The following is an 18,726-nucleotide window of genomic DNA, read 5'->3' as shown; positions in this document are numbered from 1 at the left end:
CTATGTATAGTTACACACACAAATATATGATATATCCATACACCTCTAAGCGCTTCGGAGCCCTCTGTTCTGATGTGGGAGCTCTGCTGGGGTTGGGGGCTGGCTGGGGGGGATGCTCCAGGCATTCCTTTGGGCCCTCTACTGCTTTGGGGAGACCCCAGTGAGGGCGAAGCATCCCCTTGTGTTGCTGCTTGTGTGGGGATGCTGAGGCTCACGTGGCCCCATAACAGGGGCCATCAGGCAGGACCCCTTGGCTAAGCCAGGGCCAGCAGGGCAGGATGGGCAGTGGTTGAATGGTGATGAATTGGGCTTGTTTTGCTGTTAAACTAATACCTGTAAATCCCCCACATGCCTCCAGCAGCCCAGGGGACTCTGCTCAGGGATTAAAGCCCTTGAGCATCATGTCCAATATTAGTGGCTTAGCTCAGCAGAACCTTAATGCACGGGGGCATTTATGATGCTGCCCATAGAGATGGGGCAAAAGTTGCTTCGTCTTTGTGTGCCTTTATCAGTGGCTTGGGATTGAGGCTTCTCCAAAGCCCCTCTCCAGGTTTCCTGCAGCCCCTTTAGGCACTGGAGCTGCTCTAAGGTCTCCCCTTCAGGAGCCTTCTCTTCTCCAGGCTGCCCCAGCCCAGCTCTCTCAGCCTGGCTCCAGAGCAGAGCTGCTCCAGCCCTCGCAGCAGCTCCGTGGCCTCCAGCAGCTCCACGTCCCCCCTGTGCTGTTCCCCAGAGCTGAATGCAGGATGCAGGGGTTCTCCCAGAGAGCAGCCGAAGGAGCTGGAGGTGCTCCTGGTTCCCAGGCACAGAAGAGGCTCCATCCGCCCCGCTCCATCCCGCAGCTCCTCCCTGCACTATGCCGAGCCGCCTGGCGCTGGGCCGGGCAGGATGCTGCTTGCTCCAAACCTGGCACTCAACGTTGGTTGAGAGCAACAGGTTTTGTACTAATTACAGAGGAACCCATTAGGCTGCGAGATCCGCGGCCACCTGGTGCTTTTCACTGGTTTCTCCTCCTCCATCTCTTTCCTTGCTGCTGCCTCCAGGGGAGCCATGAACGGAACATGAAACGTTCCAGCTTCTTGCTTGCTTGGAGATTAGAAACTGCTGTTAGTGAGGAAACAATCTGTGCAGGAGAAGCAGTTCCATGGCCTGAGAGCTGCAACCCACATCTCCTGTGCCAGCCATCGCTCCCTCCAAGCAGCCTCCTGCCTCTCCGTCAGTGCCTGGCTGTGTGGAAGAGAACTGATCTGCAGTGAATCAAGCACAAGCAGTGCAGGAGGTGCAATGGGAGCCTGGGGGAGGCACAAAGGAGTCCTACACACAAGGAAGCCCTCTGGAGTCCTGGCTGCGCCAAGCTCTGCCCTGTGAGGGAGCCATTAGAGCCTGTGCTCAGCAGCACATAAATCAAGAGGAGAGAGGAGAGGAGAAGAAAGGAGAGAGGAGATGCAAGAGGAGAAAAGGGAGAGGAGACAGGAAGAGGAGGGCAGTGCTGCCCACCCCAGGCAGCCCCAGTCCCTTGAGGAAACCAGTGGGGTTCAGCAGAGCCCCCCGTGCCATGACCAAGTGATGTGGGTGCAAACGGGAGGCTGCTGGGTGACAAGCAGCAGCTCTGCCCTGGGTGCCTTTCACCCCGAGGCTGATCCTTTCCCAGGCGGGTGGGGCGGGGGTAAAGCTTCCAGCAGATAAAGCAGATTGAATATTAAATATGAAAGGCAATGGCAAAGGGCAAAGAGGGGAACCTGGACTTGGGTGGTGATGTAAAGGTCACAGCGGAGAGGATTAATGCCCTGTCGACTGACACGTATTCAGCAGCTCCTTGAATCCTGGCAGGAGGAGGCTTCATTCATTAACCTGATTGACTCTGCTAACGCAGAGCAGCCACAGGAACCCTCTTCCTGCTGGGCCCCCTCCAAGAACAGGCTCTGAGCAGTGCCGGGTGGCTCGAGGTCTGTCTGGGGTCCCCGTCTGACACCCTGCAGCGATGCCTTGGCCAGCACCCAGGAGATGACAACTCGCTGAGGGAGAGGCTGACGCGGCTGGAGCCTCGCCAAGGGGAGCCGCCGCCGGCTGCAGCTCGCTCCGGTCCCCCCCAGCCCCACTCCAAGCTGGAGGAGCCTGTGGCCGTGATGGCACCGGGCTGGGGGGGACCACCACAGGGTAGGTCTCACCAAGCAGATGCTGTGGTGGCTGTAAACCCACAATGGACGGGCCCCTTGGTACCCAGGTGCCAAAGGATGCTCACGCAGCATCCCTGCCACGCTGCTGCCTGCTCCTGCTTTCCAGGGTACCTCTTGGGACAGGGGGGATAAAAGGTGTTTCCCAACCCCGCAGCTGCGGTGGGAACCAAGGGTGAAGCCATGGGAGCAGCCCTGGAGCGCGCTGGTGCCCAGGGGGATGAGCATCACATGTATGGAGGTGCCAGGAGCCGTGGCAGAGTCTCCCCTTCCCCTGTGCTCTGCATAAGGAGATGAGTAATCGCTGCTGACACCTCGGCAGCGCAGACATGGCAGCTCCAGGGGCTGGTTCACTCCTTTGCGGAGAGAAACAGCTTGTGCAGTGCCCTGCTCAGCTCTGCTGCTTTCCCAGGCGGGAGCCAGCCCCTCGGGAGCAGGAGGGGGTAAAAAGTGGCTTTGTGGGAACCAGCCCCTTCCTGTGGTGCCTGGACAGAAGCCCCGGGCTCGGGATGCGGCAGCCTTTCCTGTGTGCTACCTGCACCGTGCTTGTACAGAGACCTGCTGGAAGAGAAGAAAGGCTTCTTCCCCTTCTAAAGGCAAGTGAAGGCGCTGGAGCTGTGGAGGGTTTCCAGGGAGGTTTTCCGCCTCGGCTCCCCGCTGGGCCTCTGCTGCCAGGCACAAACCAGAGCAACGCTGCGAGGACATGGGAACCGCCTCAGCCCGATGCCTCGCCCCACACACGCAGGGCCTGGAGCGCTCGATGGGCACTGCAGGAGGGCCAGGACCTGACTGAACCTCCTGCAGCCCGAAAGCAGAGCTTGCCCCTGGGCTGGAAGGGAGCGGGCACCAGCAAGGCTAAGAATACACTGCTCCCAGGGCTGCCTTCAACCACAACGTGCTTTAGAAGGGTAACAGAACGTCCCCTTTGCAATCAAACCCTCAGCTTTTATCTCCCTTGGAGGAACAGGCTGGCTCTGAGAGCGGGGAAGCGCTATTTTCCAGTGTCTAATAAAGCAGTTTGAGACGAACCTCGGCGGAACAATGGCCTGAGCTGAGAACTGGCATTTGAACAGCGCATCGGGCGGGGGAGCTGTGCGACAATCCATTTCCTCTCCTTTCATAAGAGGGAAGGCGAAACAAAGCAGACACCTGAGGCACCTCCCGCCGGCCAGGGACGCTGAGCGAATGCTGCCATCGCGCGGGGAAGCCTCTGCTCAGCCCGGGGAAGCGGTGCCTCTGCTTTGGGGAGCACGAGGAGCCCCGGCATCCCGGGATGCTGCTCCCAGCCCTGCCCATCCTCCCCCGACCCCCGCAGGGATAACGCTGGGGCCGGTTCTCAGCCGGCAGCTCCTCAGCTCCAGCACAAACGGGCTTCCAGCGGGATGCAGGCGCTGTGGCTGTGTCAGAGCCCTCGGCTCTCCCAGCCCGTTCCTATGGAAACAGGTTGGAGCCTACCCAGTTTTCCATAAAGCAGGAGAAAGGAGAATGAACTCGTATCGATGAAGTGGCTGCTGGCACATTCCGGGTGTTACAATCCCAGAGGATCTACGGCCCCGGCTGAGGCCATGGGCAGGGTGGATCGTGGCGATGCAGCGCAGAGCAGCGCTGTAACCTCCCCACTCTGCCTTAGCAGCAGCCATGGTGAATCACGCTCACCGAGGAGCGTTAAAGCTGAGGAGTGATCCCAGGCAATTAAATGGGGGAGAGAAGAAAAGAGCAGACTGAGGAGCCGAGCGCTGCGTGCTGCGGAGGGGACGGGGAGTGCCTGACCCTCACCAGCCTCATCCGAGGCGCGGGGGTTTGTGCTTCCGAAGCCTCTAGGAATGAAGCTGTGACCACTTCAGATGGTGTGAGGGGTCCTTCTGCAGACAAGGAGTCTCTCCATGATAGCCCCAAAACACCAAAACCAAACCGGGAAATGCAGACCGCAAATCCCTGACTCCAGAACCCACCCTGAGCAGGAGCAGCACCCGAGCCTGGCAGCGCTGGGGCCTGGCTCACCATCTCTGTGTGCTGCAGTGCCTCCCATGGGAATACCTGCACATGGAGGCAAGGAAGCAGCCATGGTGGGGGCAAGGTCCCCACCTGAAGGCACACGCAGCCACCACCAGCACCCCCTTGGGCCAAGCAGAGCTGCTGGTGGGGAGCGGGGTGCTCTGAGGAGCTTGTCCCCATGTGCTCTGCTCAGCATGGGCAAGCAAGGGCAGATGGAGCCGCATCCATCCCCCAGCGGGACAGGGGCTGGGAGCTCCCGCCTGGCACCCGGCAAAGGCACTGCCTCGGTGCCGGGCTCCTGCTGCCAGCTGGTGACTGAGACACGAGTGCTCGCACGCAGGCAGCAAAGCCCCAGGCAGGAGCAATCTGTTCGCTGACGGGAGCTCGGGAGCTCACATGAACAGAGGGATCGCACCCAGGGCTTTGGGATCAGCGAGGGGGACGGTGGGAGCGGGTGGGATGGGACTCGGGTCTTGGCTGAAGGGGCAGCTCTGGAGCTAAAGAACGTGTATTCAAATGGGGGTGAGCGGAGACAGCGGGGCCCCAGCACAGTTGGAGGGCACACAGGGAATCATAGGATGGGCTGTGTTGGACAGGACCTTAAAGCTCATCTAAAGCCACAGCAGGGACCCCTTCCACTGGAGCAGGATGCTCCAAGCCCCTGTGTCCAACCTGGCCTTGAACACTGCCAGGGATGGGGCAGCCACAGCTTCTCTGGGCACCCTGTGCCAGCGCCTCAGCACCCTCACAGGGAAGAGCTTCTGCCTGAGAGCTCATCTCAGTCTCCCCTCGGGCAGGTTAAAGCCATTCCCCTTGGCCTGTCCCTACAGGCCCTTGTCCCAAGCCCCCCTCCAGGTTTCCTGCAGCCCCTTCACCCACTGGAGCTGCTCTGGGGGCTCCCCTTCAGGAGCCTTCCCTCCTCCAGTCCAGCTCCCACCCTGTCAAGCGGGGAACGGGGCGCACATGGGCCGGGGGAGGCCCATGGAGAAGCCCCACGGGGCGGAGCCCATGGAGGACCCCGATCCCCCCTGGGCTCAGGGGCCGCTGCAGGGCTGATGCTCGCCGCTGCCTTGGCGCCCGGTTGCGGCCTGCGGTGCCCGGGGGCGCAGCGGGAGCCACCCCTGCTCGCTCGCGCCGGCGGAGGGCGGGGCCGCGGCTGCCTGACCGGCGGGGTGCGGGGAGGGACGCGGAGGGCCTCGCTCGGCCCGCGGCGGCCTCGGCACGGCCCCGCGCTGCCCGCGCTTAACATGGCCGCCGCGCTCTGCCCTCAACCGAGATGGCGGCCGCACGGCTCCCTGCGAGCTACGCAGGCGCGGGAGGGTTGAGGGGGCGCTCGGTTGCGTCATCAGTCTGCGCTGGCCGCGGCGGCAGCGGCGGCAGCGGAGGGGGTAAGGGGGCGCTGGGGGGGCCGGACCGGGGCCGGGCCTCGTGTGCGGGCCGGAGCCGCCCCCATGGCCGCGGGTGTCCTGCCCGCCCGGCCTCCATCGCGGGGACCCGTTGGGGCCGTGTGCGGCAGCCCAGGGCCCTGGCGGGGCCTCCCTTGCGCCCTGGCCCGGTACCGGCTGCTCGGTATTTCCGGTGCCTTTGGGGCTGCGGGTCCCGTCCCGGCGGCAGCTCCCGAAGACAGGGCCCGCCCGGAGCCTCGCGGGCTCTGTGTGCGGCTGCGGGGCGGTCCCGGGCTCTCTGTGCTCCCGCCGGGTCAGAGCCGCGGCCGCTCCCGGCGAGCTCTGGAGGGGCGGGGCGGGCGCTGTCGGGCCGGGAACCGAAACCGAAACGGAGCTCGCAGCCATCTTGCAGCGGTTCCCCCCGGCGCCGCCGCCGCTCGGGGCAGGGCTGGGTTTAGCCCGGTCGTTTGCTCCCAAAAGCAGGGAATCTGGTGCGTGGATGAGGTGGAGGCAGAGCAGCCCCCGGTCTTCGGTGCTGCCGCTGCCTCGGGGCCGGACGAGTTCCCAGAGGAAGGAGCTGGGAACGGGACCCTCCCCTCTGTGCACAGAGCCCCCCCAGCTCCGCATACAGAGCTGGTACAAGGGCTGGGTGCTGTTGGAGCCTGTTCATGGGCTTGATGAAACGTGAGTGGTCTTGGGGTGCGTTTGGTGGCGATGGGGAGCGTTGAGGTGAGCTGCGTCGGGAAAGCCATCTTTGTGAAGAGAGGTTCCTAAAAGAGGTCACTGCACCCAGAGCAGCTCTGTCCTGTGTGACTGCAGGCGCTGCTTCCCCTCCTCCTGCCCCCGCTGCTCTGATTGCAGAGTGGGTCTGAGATCGTTCTGCACTTCAGGGCAGAGGAGTGAAGCTCCCGCGTGTCTGGGGGAGGCATCCTGACCAGACCGAGCACCCCTGAGCTCGGGTATGGGGGGTCAAAGAGGCGGTTTACAGCTGGGCCTGGGGCTGAACTTCGCTGCTGGCTCCTGTGCTGGGCAGCCGCCGGGGAGCTCTTTGGGTTTACATGGGAAAGCTTTGCGAGGGGAAGCCGCTTTGGGGGCAGGAAGCTGTTCCAGGTGTGGTTCTGGAACACGGGCTCAGTTCCTGTGTTCCCCCCCAGCAGGTGCCTGCTCTGGACAGAGGACACAGAGCGAAGCAGAGCTCCCCTTGCCCTGGCGCAGCAGCCGCCGGGGCCGCACGCGGGTCCCAGCACTGCGCTATGAGCAGAGGCACTGCTCGAGGCAGAGGCTCGTGTGTGCCTTGGTCGAGGCGGAACTGGCCCAGCACTACCCAAGGTTTCTTCAGCCACCCTCGTACCCCAGGAAGGAACCAGGGAGCATTTCTGCAGCAGCAGCTCCTGACGGAGCAGGGCACTGAGCTCCGTTCCCTTCAGGGATCCTGGGACACCAGGGGCGTGCGAGCTGCAGCACCGGCTCCTGCAGAGAGATGGCAGCTCCGCTGGAGCAGAGCACGGTGCGATCGGTCCTCCAGTGAGCATCCTTGGGCAAAGCCCTCCGCACGGTGTTGCCCTCCTCAGTACCACCATCAGAGCAGCGTGGAGCGAGGCTCTGACAGCATCAGGCTCAATTTCCAGAGGCTCTCTCTTGCTGGCCAAGACTGTGAACAGGAAATCCTGACTCTTTTCAGGCAGCTCGGGGACGGGAAGGCTTGCACAGTTCATGAGCTGGCGCGGAAGCTTCGAGTTCAGAAGAAAGAGGTCAACCGTGTTCTGTATAAACTCTTCAGAGAAGGCAGGTTGCACAAGGGGGGGGAGACGCCGCCTCTGTGGAGCATCACCAGCCCCAGCACAGGGAGGGAGAGGAGCCCCACTGAGCACAGCAGTGGTCACCCAGCTGCAGCTGGAGAGAGCAGAGGAGAGACGAGCACGGCTGCTTCGGGAGACGCTGGCCCCGCGATGGCTGAGACCAAGGACAAGATTTGTAACTACTTGTTCAGCGTGGCAGAAAGCACAGCGCTCAACCTGGCCAAAAACATCGGCTTCTCGAGGGCCAAGGATGTCAACGCCTTCCTCAGCGCCCTGGAGAAGCTGGGGGATGTCCGCAAGCAGAACACGAGCCCCCCGCGGTGGTCCCTGACGGACAGGAAGCGCGAGCGGATGCAGATGAGGCTGAAGGCCAGCGCAGTGATGCAGAAGGGAGATCCCAAACCTGAGCTGGGGTTTCCACCTTCGTCTGTTCCTCCGGGCCCCCAGGAGGTGACAGCAGCTTTGCCAGCAGTGAGCATGGCAGGAGGAGAGGGGGCAGAGAACGGACAGCAGCCTTTGGGGCACGCTGAGCACAGCCAGGGCGGTGACACGGAAGCAGCCGTGCCTGAGGACACAAAGCCCCAGTTTTCCAGTTTGAGTCATTACGATAACTCTGAGAATGGGAAGTGGGCCACGGATGATATCCCAGATAACCTGAACTCCATCAACAAGCAGCCTGAGGAGGCAGAAGCCATCATGAGCTCCCCAGCTTCCCCCAGTTACACTGCCCAGTTTGAAGCTGCTTTACCTTGTACACCCGTGGAGAAGCTGCTGGCTTGTCAGGAGAAGAACCCAGTGAGTGGCCTTACTGAGTATTCCCAGTACACCTACCAGCACTGTGAGTTTGCCATGCTGGAGCAGAGTGGACCCTCTCATGAGCCACGGTGAGACCATTTCCTCCCTTTCCTGAGCTGTCTTCTTGCTTAAAATGCTCTTGACTTCCACTAACTTCAGCCCCTCACCTTTGTACCCAAGCCCCTGCTCCTCAATGCTTGTTCCACAAGGATTAGCCTAGTTGATTCCTTGCAGCAGCTTCAAAAAGCCAAGCCAACCCCCCAAAAACCAAGGCTAAAATGTAGTCCTGGTTAGTCCAGTTTTGACTACCCTGCCCCTCATTCTGAGCAGTGAAGTTGGGATTCATCTCTTCAGGTCCCATCTGATTGCATCACTTGGCTTTCATTTGGATTGTATAGGGAGAAACTGGTATTTCTGAGCTACCTCTCAGGATGCTCTCCCCCCGGAAAGGGTAGAAAGGGAGCCCGGAACAAAGTGCTGGGGTGCAGCTCTCTTGGCTTGGAGGAGGTGAACCCACTCTGGCTGTTTCTGGGGTCAGAGTGGCCTCTGAGCAGAGCACGTAGCGTGACACAGGTCAGCCCCTGGAGCCCTGCTTGCCCATGTGAAACCCTGGCTGCTGCTGAGCTGGTAAAAAGCTCTGGATGTGCCACACGGGAACATGTCAATGGATCCGCTAGACAGGAAAATTGGCCTCATTTCTAAAGATGAAGTCCCACTTTTGTTGGGAAGGAGGGAGCTGAATGGCTTCAGCCCCATAATCCCTCTTCTCATATGGTTTGACCCTTGGAAGCAGATTTCCCCTGTACTGGGCTGGAGGGCAGGAGTGAAGCCGCCTGTGTTAGACTCCACAGGGAGCAGAGAGACAGAACAGCAAAGGCAAGAGGTTAATGTGAGGCAGCACCTGCCTGGGGTGCCGGGAATGCACTGAATAGGCAGGGAAACTGCCAGAGGGATGAGTGACCCCGCATGAGCAGGTACAGATGGAACAGCACAGGCTGCTTTTAAGCTTTCTTCATCCCTGTGCAGGAGATGCAACATCCCATGATGTGTTCCTGGGGCTTGGGAACAAGGCAGTGCAGCCTGTTCCTTCAGAACAAGAGCTGGAGCTGCTCTTCTGACCTGAGCAGCTCTGCAAGTGCCATGGAACGAGGCAGAGCTGTTGGGACACTCTTGGTATTTGGGTCTTCTGCATGTGGCAGTGTGGGTTTGCTCTCCCAGCCAGGAGTAGCTGTTCCTTCTCACCTGAGTCCCAAGAGCAGCTGTGCTTGCTCTGAGAAGACACCTCTGCCTCTGGATTTACCTCTTTGGGGTTCTCTTTCCAAGGTTTAAGTTCCAGGCAGTGATCAATGGGCGTCGCTTCCCACCAGCAGAAGCAGGGAGCAAGAAACTGGCTAAGCAAGAGGCAGCAGCCAATGCTATGAAGGTCCTGATGAGTGAAGCAGAGAATGGAAGACAAGGGGGAATTAAATGTGAAGAGCCCTGTCCCTCTGAGAGCTCCGAAGCTCTGGTGAGTCTTGTCTGCTTTCCTTGGGAGGCTGCTCAACCTGTGGTTAGGCTGCAACTGGTTTCCTCCGCTCTTCTTGCTGTAGCCTTTGCCGCCAGAGCCCTCACCTGCAGCAGCTCCCCTCAGCCTGCTCCCTGGGAAGCATCCCATCAGCATATTGATGGAGTATGGGCAGAAATCAGGGAACACGATTGAATTCCAGCTGCTCTCTCAGGAAGGGCCACCTCACGATCCCAGGTATGGCAGATGGGTGTCAGCTTTGGGGACATATCTTTCATATCCTTCCTCTTCAGCACACTCCCCATGTTCCCAGCCTCATCACTGACCTGCCTGAGTGCTGCTCCGATCCCAGGAGTTTGGGCATGGCTCCTCCAAACATCTGCCTCCAGAAAGAGACCAAACCCACCAGCCTTTCTCAGAGAAAGAATGTTGTTTCATCTGCCAGAGCAGGAACAGGTTCCAGGCCTGTACCCTACCTGGTAGTGCTCTCCTGGGCACGGTTAGGGCCATTGTGGTAGAAGTCAATAGGAGATAATGTAAAAGGACTTAACTTGAACTGGGAGACAGGGATAGTAACCAGATGGAGACACCTCTGCTTATATGCTTCTCGTATGCTATAATGTCCTGTCAGGTTCAGCTACTGTGTGAAAATGGGTGACCAAATTTTCCCTGCTGTGGTAGGAAACAGCAAGAAGGGAGCAAAGCAAATGGCAGCAGAAGTTGCTGTGAAGATTCTTTCTGGAGAGTCTGTCCCCCGTGTCTTGCCTGACCAGGTACAAAGAGCTTCTTTAGAAGAGCCAAGTGGTTTGGGTCGGGTCCCCCCTTCCTTTATTTCGTCTTCCCCTGGGTTTCTCCCCGCCCAAGGCCACGTGCTGGCTGTAGCTGAGGTTTGCTGCTGCTCTTGGCCTATGGTGGTTCCAGCTGCTCAGTATTTGACAGCCTTCTCCTAACTCTGCTCTAGCCTGTGGTGAAGCCCCAAGGTGACCAGCCCATGCACAGCTCTGCACCACGGATTCCCACTCCAGAGGAATCCAAGGTGGCAAAAACAAAAGGTGTTGGGGAGCTCATCAAATACCTGAATGTCAACCCTGTCAGTGGTCTGCTGGAATACGCCCGCTCCAATGGCTTTGCTGCAGAGTTCAAGCTCATTGACCAGTCAGGACCTCCCCATGATCCCAAGTAAGTCACTGCAGCTGCCCAGGAGGAGGTTTTGCACTGTTCCTTTTGTCTAGGCAGAATTCCTGGTGCCGTTTGAGCTGGCACCAGGCTGAGCTGCTGCCTCTGGGCGCACAGGCTGCCTCCACTCCCCTCTCTGCTTAAAAGCCAGCCTGAAACCTGGGGGTTTCTTGCTTCCTCAGAGCTCTGCTGCTCTCGTTACAGGTTTGTGTATCAGGCAAAGGTTGGAGGCCGCTGGTTCCCAGCTGTAACTGCTCACAGCAAAAAGCAGGGCAAGCAGGAGGCAGCGGATGCAGCCCTCAGAGTCCTCATTGGTGAGACTGAGAAGATTGAGCGCATGGAAGGGATGAACATCCCTGAGGTAAATCCTCTCCCTCCAAAGCTGGGGCTGCTTTTGTAGCCCTGCTTGTCCTGTGCTTTCAGTCTGGCAGAAAAATGCCTCCAAGATCAACTGTGAGGCCTTTGTTCTCAGAAGGTGCCTTCCCTGAAGTGGGTTAGGCTTTTCCTCAGGGCACAGATGTGCTCCTCCCTCCTGCTGGCCTCTGCTTTAGGGCTGAATTATCAGCTTCTTCCACAAGCTCCTGAAACGTGTTCCTGTGGTGGAACAGAAGCAGCTCCTCTTGAATTCTGTGACTTCCCCCCACCCCTCCTTCCAAATTCCTTTGTGCTGCATTAAAATCTGTGTCAGCTCAAAACCTCAGGAGCAGAGAAGAGCAAAGCTCTGGCTGTGTCAGGAATGGCTGTCCCAAACCCGTGCTGCTTTAGATCCATGTTATGTGAGCTCTTCAGAGCCGTGTGCCAGGCTGCACAGCTGAGCACTGCAGCTGTGCCTCTAAATAGAAAAGCCATCAGGGAGGATTTGTCACTCAGCAGTGCCAGAGGAGGCAAGAGCTCGGCTGCAATGGGAGGGACTCTGCAGCCTCCTCACAGGCGGGCACAGAAGGAATTCCTTCAAAGCCAGTACCAGATTTCCTTGGCTGAGGCTCTGGGAACAGACAAGACAGGTCTTGTTGCTTTGTGCTGGGGGTTTCCCCTGACAGTCTCAGGAGGCCATTCCTCAGCCCGTGTCACTCGCTGCCAGGAGGACAGCTTGCTGCTGGCGCTCAGTGATGGTGCTCAAAGCAGGGCTCCAAGTGTTGGACAAGGCTTTCCCAGAAATAGAATCATAGAATGGGTTGGAAAGGACTTTAAAGCTCATCCAGTCCCAACCCCCGGCCACGGGCAGGGACACCTTCCACTGGAGCAGGTTGCTCCAAGCCCCTGTGTCCAGCCTGGCCTTGAGCACTGCCAGGGATGGGGCAGCCACAGCTTCTCCGTTCAACCCATTCCAGTTCCCCACCGCCCTCACAGGGAGGAACTTCTGCCTTATCTCCAACCTCAATCTCCCCTGTTTCAGTTTGAACTCATCACCCCATGTCCTAGCACTACAGCTGCAGCCCCTGATCATCCTCATAGCCCCCCTCTATACCTAAAAGAACTCCACCCACCCCTGAACATTCTAATGCCCATGCACTCAACGCCAGTCGTGCTGCCCATAGCTCCTGTCTTCTGTGTTCCTGCTGCTTCACGTTAGCAACTTCTTGAGCTGCTCTATTCCATGAGCTCTTAGCAACCCTGCTCTTGTGTCCCTGTTCCAGCTCCCTGTGAGTGGCAGCACCCTCCACGATCAGCTGGCTATGCTGAGCCATCAACGCTTCAACACCCTCACTGCGCGCATCCAGCACAGCCTGCTCGGGAGGAAGATCCTGGCCGCCATCATCATGCGGAAAGGGAACAAGGGCCTGGGAGTGGTGGTCAGCATCGGGACAGGTATGGACAGGTTCTTCCAGCATAAGCTGAGCTCTCACTTCCCTGTTAGATTCCCTGTCTGGGAATGGCTGTTGCTGAAAGCTTCCTCAGGGAGAGCAGGAAACGTTTGCAGGGCTCGCGTGGTGGCACAAGTGCTGTGGGCATAGTGAGAGCAACGCGGGGGTGCCTGCAGCTCTGCTGCTCTTCCTCCCTGCTCCAGCTGCTGCTCTGTGCATCAGAGCACGGGTTCCTCATGCTCTACAACTCCTCTGTTGCGTGGACCTCAGCTCCCTCCCTAGTGAGCTGCCACACGTCCACCCGGAGTGGTGGGCTGGAAACCACTTGGTAAGGGCCACTGCTCCTAAACCTTGCGCAGTTTAAGTCTCCATTGTCCCTAAAGTAGTATCTTTGTCCCTTTGTTTTCCTCACTGCTTGGATCAGGATAATGATTTCATAGGCAGGGGATGCTGCTGCTGCTCAGGAGCCCAAAGAAGTAAAACCTGAAGCAACTTGAATGCCTCCCCCTTCCTGTGGAGCTTGTGTTGACTTTGCCCCTTGCCCGATTCTGGGCTGTGTTTCAGGTAACCGGTGCGTGAAGGGCGAGGAACTGAGCCTGAAGGGGGAGACAGTGAACGACTGTCACGCAGAAATCATCTCTCGAAGAGGCTTTGTGAGGTGAGAGAAGGGGAAAGCTGCAGGAGAAGCACCCGCCAGGAGGTGCTGACCCATCCTAGAGGGATGGAGCTGTGTTGGGAGAGGCTGGGATCCTCAAGCACTACTGTTTACCCATGTGGTGCTAAATAGAGGGAAGTTATTTCTGATAAGAAGGGGCCATGCCTGAGTGGTGCCCAAATTAGCAGCAAACTGGAGAGTTGCCAAGAGCCCAGGGGCTGCCTCTGATGTACCTAAAATAAAGCAGCTTGCAGAAGCTGCTTGGTTGGTGCACGACGCGCTGCTTCAGTGTGAGCCCAGCTCTGCCTGAGCCAAGGTGCTGGGGAGCCTGCAGGCCAGGTCCTCCTCTGGCCTCCCTGGCTCTGTGTGCCGAAGGCTGCAGGAGAACATTCCAAATGTGTTTGTGTGGAGAAAAGAAATCCCTTTTCATCGCTTGGGAAGGGGTTTCCCAACTAAACTGCAGAAGTGCTCTCATTCCTAAACAATTCCACATGGCACTTCTTAAACTCAAGGGAGCTGAAGCTGGAGCTGCTCTCCCCGTTATGACCAGCAAACCCAGCTGCTTTCCTAAAGCCTTTGCCTGCTGCTGCTGTGCTCTGCGCTCCTCAGCACTGGAAGGTGTTGAGAGCAGGTCCCTGGGAAGGTGGGAAGTCGGGGGATGCCATTCTCACTTCCTGTCTGTCTCAGCTTTTCATCTCGACAGTCGTGGCTGCTGTGCCACAGCAGAGCCCACACATCCAAGAGTGAGCTCCCTCTCTCCTTGCAAAGCAAGGCCCTGCCCAGGCTCTGCTGGAGCCTCCGGGAAGCTGCCATTTTTCCTTAGTCCTTGACGCTGCATTGGAGACCTCAAGGTTTTTGCCTGTCCCTGGACAGCAGCAGCCACAAAAGGCCCAGTCATTGTAAAGAGATCATGGGCTGTGCTAATAATACCTCCTGTGTTGAGCTGCCCTGGGGGCTGCTTGCTGGTAGTGCAGACGTGGTGCTGACTAAAGGTGCTGTGTTAACAACCTTGAAGCCTTCTTCACTCTCAGCTCAGACACACACACGCAGCAGCCAGCCAGGCTCCTTTCCCTCTCCTGCCAGTGCTCATTGTCTCGTGTGGCCTCTGCATGTCAGCAAAGCTGCTCATTTTGTGCTTTTTCTGTACCAGCAGAAACTCTTTCTTGGCTTCCAGGTATTCTTGGCCACAGATCCAGGTCTTTGCTCTCCCGTGCAGCAGGATCAGGCAATTTGGTGCAACAAAGGCAGAGTTTGGGACCCTCCTGTCCTGGGCACAGGCAGTGGTGGGACTGAAGCATTCCTTGGCTGAGGAGCAGAGCAGCCTCCTGATGTGAACTTGTTCCTCTCAGGTTTCTCTATAGTGAGCTGATGAAGTACAACCCCTCTGATCCTTCCTCTGCGGAAGAGAGCATTTTTGAGCCAGCAGGAGGGAAGAGACTCAAGGTCAAGCACGGTGTTACCTTCCACCTGTACATCAGGTTTGTGTGGGGCTGTGCAGGGCACTGCTCTCAGTCTCACCGGCTCCTCCCCAGCCCTGGCTGTTCTCTGAGGGTCGGTGCTAACTTGGGGAGCATTTGTTTTCTAGCACCGCACCGTGTGGAGATGGGGCTCTCTTTGATAAGTCCTGCAGCGATCAGGCGAGCGTAGTGGGGCAGGCTCAGCATCAGCCCCTCTTTGAGAACCCCAAACAGGGCAAGCTGCGGACCAAGGTGGAGAATGGTGAGTGCATTCACTCCCCTCATTTGGGATGGCTCCAAGTCCTCTTCTTGGAGCCTTCCTGGAGCTCCAAAGCTTCCTTACCCCTCTCTTTGTGGTGCTGTTGTGGGATTTGAAGCACTCAGGAATCAAAGGAGGTGGGGGAAAGGGGTGGGAGCATTAGAGAGAGTCCGTGTTCCTTTCCGCCTCAGGCACTTAGCCTGCCACACTAGCAAGGGCTGATGTTTGCTGCCAAGCTTGGATGTCTCTGCCCTCCCTTTCAAGCACTACTTCATTCTGCTGCAGCAACGTTAAAACTGACTCCTCTGGCCTCAGTACATGGGTTGCCTTTTTCCAAAGGGATATTCTAAGCACATTCCTTGGAGCTGGGGACAGAGTGACTCCGGAGGTCACCCTGTGCCTGCGCACGCAGGAGAGATTCTGGTGAGGTTGCTGCTGGGCTTTGGCTTATTGGGTACCTGAGTCTTTCTTCCTCTCTTGTGCAGGGGAAGGGACCATTCCTGTGGAGTCCAGTGACATTGTGCCTACGTGGGATGGGATCCAGCACGGGGAGCGCTTACGCACCATGTCCTGCAGCGACAAGATCCTACGCTGGAACGTGCTGGGCTTGCAGGGGGCTTTGTTATCACACTTCCTGGAACCAGTTTATCTCAGCTCGGTTACACTTGGTAGGAAACCCACCATCCTTCCTGGCCTGGGCCGGCTGTGCTGCCCTGCCCCATAGCGCTGGGTTGCAGCAACAAGGAACCTCCCTTCCCCAAGAGATGAGAAAGCTTCGTTGTGGAGGCTGGAGGAGTAAGGGGCTGAAACGTCGTTCTTGGCAGAGCTGTGCTGTTTGCAAGTGGAAAAGGGAGTCTTTTCCTTGTCTGCTGTGGGTGGAGTGGGTTTTTCTCCAAGGTTCTTGGTTTTCAGCAGGCACATGTGATCTGGGAGGGCGAGACAGAAACTGCCTGTGTCTTGGGTGAAAAACATTGCAGGCTTTAAACCTTCCTCTTACACATCCAGGGTACACGTCCCTGAGCCACGTGGCTCTGAGCTTTCTGGAGCTCGTGAGCAGCTCTGTGGCTCTTGGGGCTTCGCCTGTGCTGGCCCTGCTTCCCCATGCCTCTGTGTCTGTCCCTCCACAGGTTACTTGTACAGTCAGGGTCACTTGACACGTGCGATCTGCTGCCGCGTGGCCAGAGATGGGAGCGTGCTGCAGGGCAAGCTCCGGGCTCCGTTTCGCATCAACCATCCGGAGGTACTGTGGCCTTGGCACCTCTTCACCTCTCCATCCCCACGTCCATCTTTGCTCATGGGGCCTCCCTGAGGGGGTCTCCTGCAGCAGCTCTCCAGGCAGGCTCAGGGGGCTGATGACTTGAAACCTGCCCCTTTGTCATGGCAATCACTTGCTCTGGAGGAAAGGGAGACCCAGGTCCCTTGTTCCCGGCGAGCTGGTGCAGCAGGATTGGTGCTGAGGCCCCCTCTTGCCTGTGGCACAGGTCGGGCGGGTGAGTGTCTATGACTCCGCGCGGCAGACGGGCAAGACGAAGGAGTCCTCAGTGAACTGGTGCCTGGCTGATGAGAGCGAAGTTGAAGTCCTGGATGGCACCAAAGGGAAGGTCGATGGGTAAGAGGGAGCTGTTCCTGGTGCTGCTCTTGAGGTGGGGGAAAGGGGCAGCTCTGAAGCTGTGGGTACATCCTGTCCTGGTACCAGCACCTTCTGGGTGGGGAGGGCTGGGAGCAGCAGAACCCTGCTGAGACAGGAAACCTCGCAGCAGCCCATGGAGGGCTTTTCCCCAAGCTCCCTGCTCCTCTTTGCTCTTGTGAGGGTCACATCCTTCATTGCTGCCTTTGTCTTCCTTCTCAGCCCCAAGCTGGAGGTGTCCCGTGTATCCAAGAGGGAAGTGTTCGCCCTGTTCCAGCAGTTGTGTGCCAAGAGCAACCGCAGGGACCTGCAGAGCCTCTCGGTGTACTCAGATGCTAAAGAGGCAGCTGGGGCGTACCAGGAGGCCAAGCAGAGCTTCTTCAGCACGCTGGAGGAGCTGGGCTACGGCAGCTGGATCCGCAAGCCCCAGGAGGAAGATAACTTCTCTTTCCCTGGTGCATAAAGAGCTGCCCTCTCCAGAGGGGGTGTAGGGGTGTGGAGGGAGTGCGCACAGGCATGTGCATGGCTGTCAGCATCCTTCCACCACCACCTTTCTGAGGTGGAAGCAGGAGCGTGCAGCAGGGTCCCCTGTGGGCCTGGCTGCCTCCGATCTTGTACCTGAGCCCCTGCCCTTTCTCTTTTTAACACATGCATGGAAATTACTGTCTTTTTTTAAGCCAGGGCAGGTTTGGTCCCTGTTTGCTTTTATGGTTCCATCTCCTCTTGACTTTTGTATTAGAAGAAGGCACAAGAAGCCAGAGGGGTGCTGCGAGCTCACACCCTTGGGCCTGGGCCCCACAGAGCTGCTTTGGGGGCAAATCTTCTCTTTTAAGGAGTCAAATAACAGCTGAGAGGCTGGTTTGGGGGTCTCTGGTGGCAGGGCTGGGCCACGGGGCTGAGCTCTGCAGGGCCCTCCCCAGCACCCACTGACATTCCTCATTAAGAGTAATAAAAGCCAGTTTCTCTATGATGAGGTGGGTCTGTGCAGTGGGGGGGGGAGGGTTCCTGCAGTGGGATTGGGGAGTGGAGGGGAATGGAGATGAGTTCCCACTTGCCAAGTGATGGATGGATGCAGGATGCAGGGGGGGCTCACAGGGTGCAGCAGAGGGACAGGATCCCCTCCATGACCTAGGGATGAGCCCACAAAGTGGCTGGTGTGGAAGTGTAGCCCCAGAGAGGGCCTGAGCCTGGTGTCCCAATGGCTCTGGCTGCACCCATGGGTGCTGGTCGGGGGCTGTTGTGCTCAGGGGGCTCTGCTCCTCATGGGGGCACAGTGGGACCCCCTTGCCCTGCACTTCCCAGGGCTGCAGCAATAGCAGAGAGGCCACAGGGCAAAGCGGGACACGATGTGGGGCTGCTTTAGGGCTGTTTAACCCTGAGGGTACCTGGGGAGGAGAAGGGCTCCTGATCCATCCCTCGCGTGCGGGTGCCCTGGGGCCGGCGCTGCCTGCGCCGCGCTCCCACACGGAGGATTAGTGCTATTTATTTATAGCAAACGCTCCCGTTGAATCTCCCCAACGAGGCCAGTTCCTGCCTGCGGGGCTGAGCACGGGCCCCGCTCCCCTGCAGTGGCTTTGCAGTTCCCTTTCACTTGCCCAATTGGTCTCATGGCTCCATGCACCAACCCTGGAGTGCAGCAGGGGATGGATGGTGGCACTGCTGGAGCGTGGGGCAGCCCCTGGCCCTGCCTGCAGGTCGGACCTAAACGCAGCATCCTCCTGCCTGGTCCATGCTCCATCCTTCTCCCCGTGCCCCAGCGCCCGGCTCTGGGCAGCCCTGGGGGTGACACAGGGCTCTGGCAGCCCCATCCCCGCATGACTGCATTGACAGGAGGAGACGGATGCATCCCTGTGGAGCCGGTTTCTGCGCTCCCTCCCTCAGCAATTGAGGTTCTGCTCTTCCAGAACCTATTCCTCCCTGGCACCCCTCACCTTGGCCGTGGCGAGCTGGAGGCGCCCAAGCCCTCGCCGCATCCCGCTCCCTCCTTCCCACAGGATGAAACGACACTAAATGGGCCCAGCCCTGTCCTGCGTGAGCATTTATTGGTCTGCAGTGGCTGCCTGGAGCCCAGCTCTCGCCCGGGACCATCCACCCGGTG

At 58.7% G+C, this 18,726-nt stretch overlaps 1 protein-coding gene across 5 annotated transcripts; it reads left to right on the top strand.

Moving 5' to 3' along the window:
* The first annotated feature begins 5,444 nt into the window (after positions 1 to 5,444).
* ADAR (adenosine deaminase RNA specific) lies at positions 5,445 to 17,598 on the top strand. 5 transcript variants are annotated; one of them, XM_080634777.1, is made up of 15 exons: positions 5,445 to 5,554; positions 6,709 to 8,234; positions 9,469 to 9,652; positions 9,735 to 9,886; positions 10,281 to 10,422; positions 10,611 to 10,828; positions 11,030 to 11,186; positions 12,463 to 12,634; positions 13,195 to 13,288; positions 14,635 to 14,763; positions 14,871 to 15,004; positions 15,487 to 15,669; positions 16,129 to 16,241; positions 16,483 to 16,610; positions 16,851 to 17,598. In XM_080634777.1, exons 2-15 carry the CDS (start codon positions 6,805 to 6,807, stop codon positions 17,089 to 17,091), a joined length of 3,477 nt encoding a protein of 1,158 aa, XP_080490903.1. In that variant the 5' UTR covers positions 5,445 to 5,554; positions 6,709 to 6,804; the 3' UTR covers positions 17,092 to 17,598. The 5 variants fall into 5 exon arrangements, with proteins under 5 accessions (XP_080490903.1, XP_080490904.1, XP_080490901.1 ...); XM_080634778.1 differs by having other exon boundaries at positions 5,481 to 5,554; positions 6,706 to 8,234; XM_080634775.1 differs by lacking the exon at positions 5,445 to 5,554 and adding an exon at positions 5,641 to 6,235.
* The last annotated feature ends 1,128 nt before the right edge of the window (positions 17,599 to 18,726 follow it).

Source organism: Psittacula echo (assembly GCF_963264785.1).
Source record: "Psittacula echo genome assembly, chromosome: 26".
Taxonomy (NCBI): domain Eukaryota; kingdom Metazoa; phylum Chordata; class Aves; order Psittaciformes; family Psittacidae; genus Psittacula; species Psittacula echo.
Note: the sequence above shows the minus strand (reverse complement) of the source record. Positions and strands in the feature narration are given on the sequence as shown.

Coding starts and splice junctions, on each gene's coding strand:
- ADAR (XM_080634777.1), top strand. CDS start 6,805: ATGAGCAGAGGCACTGCTCGAGGCAGAGGCTCGTGTGTGCCTTGGTCG. Junction 15,005..15,486: donor GCGGACCAAGGTGGAGAATG/GTGAGTGCATTC, acceptor TCTCTTGTGCAG/GGGAAGGGACCATTCCTGTG. Junction 16,611..16,850: donor ACCAAAGGGAAGGTCGATGG/GTAAGAGGGAGC, acceptor CTTCCTTCTCAG/CCCCAAGCTGGAGGTGTCCC.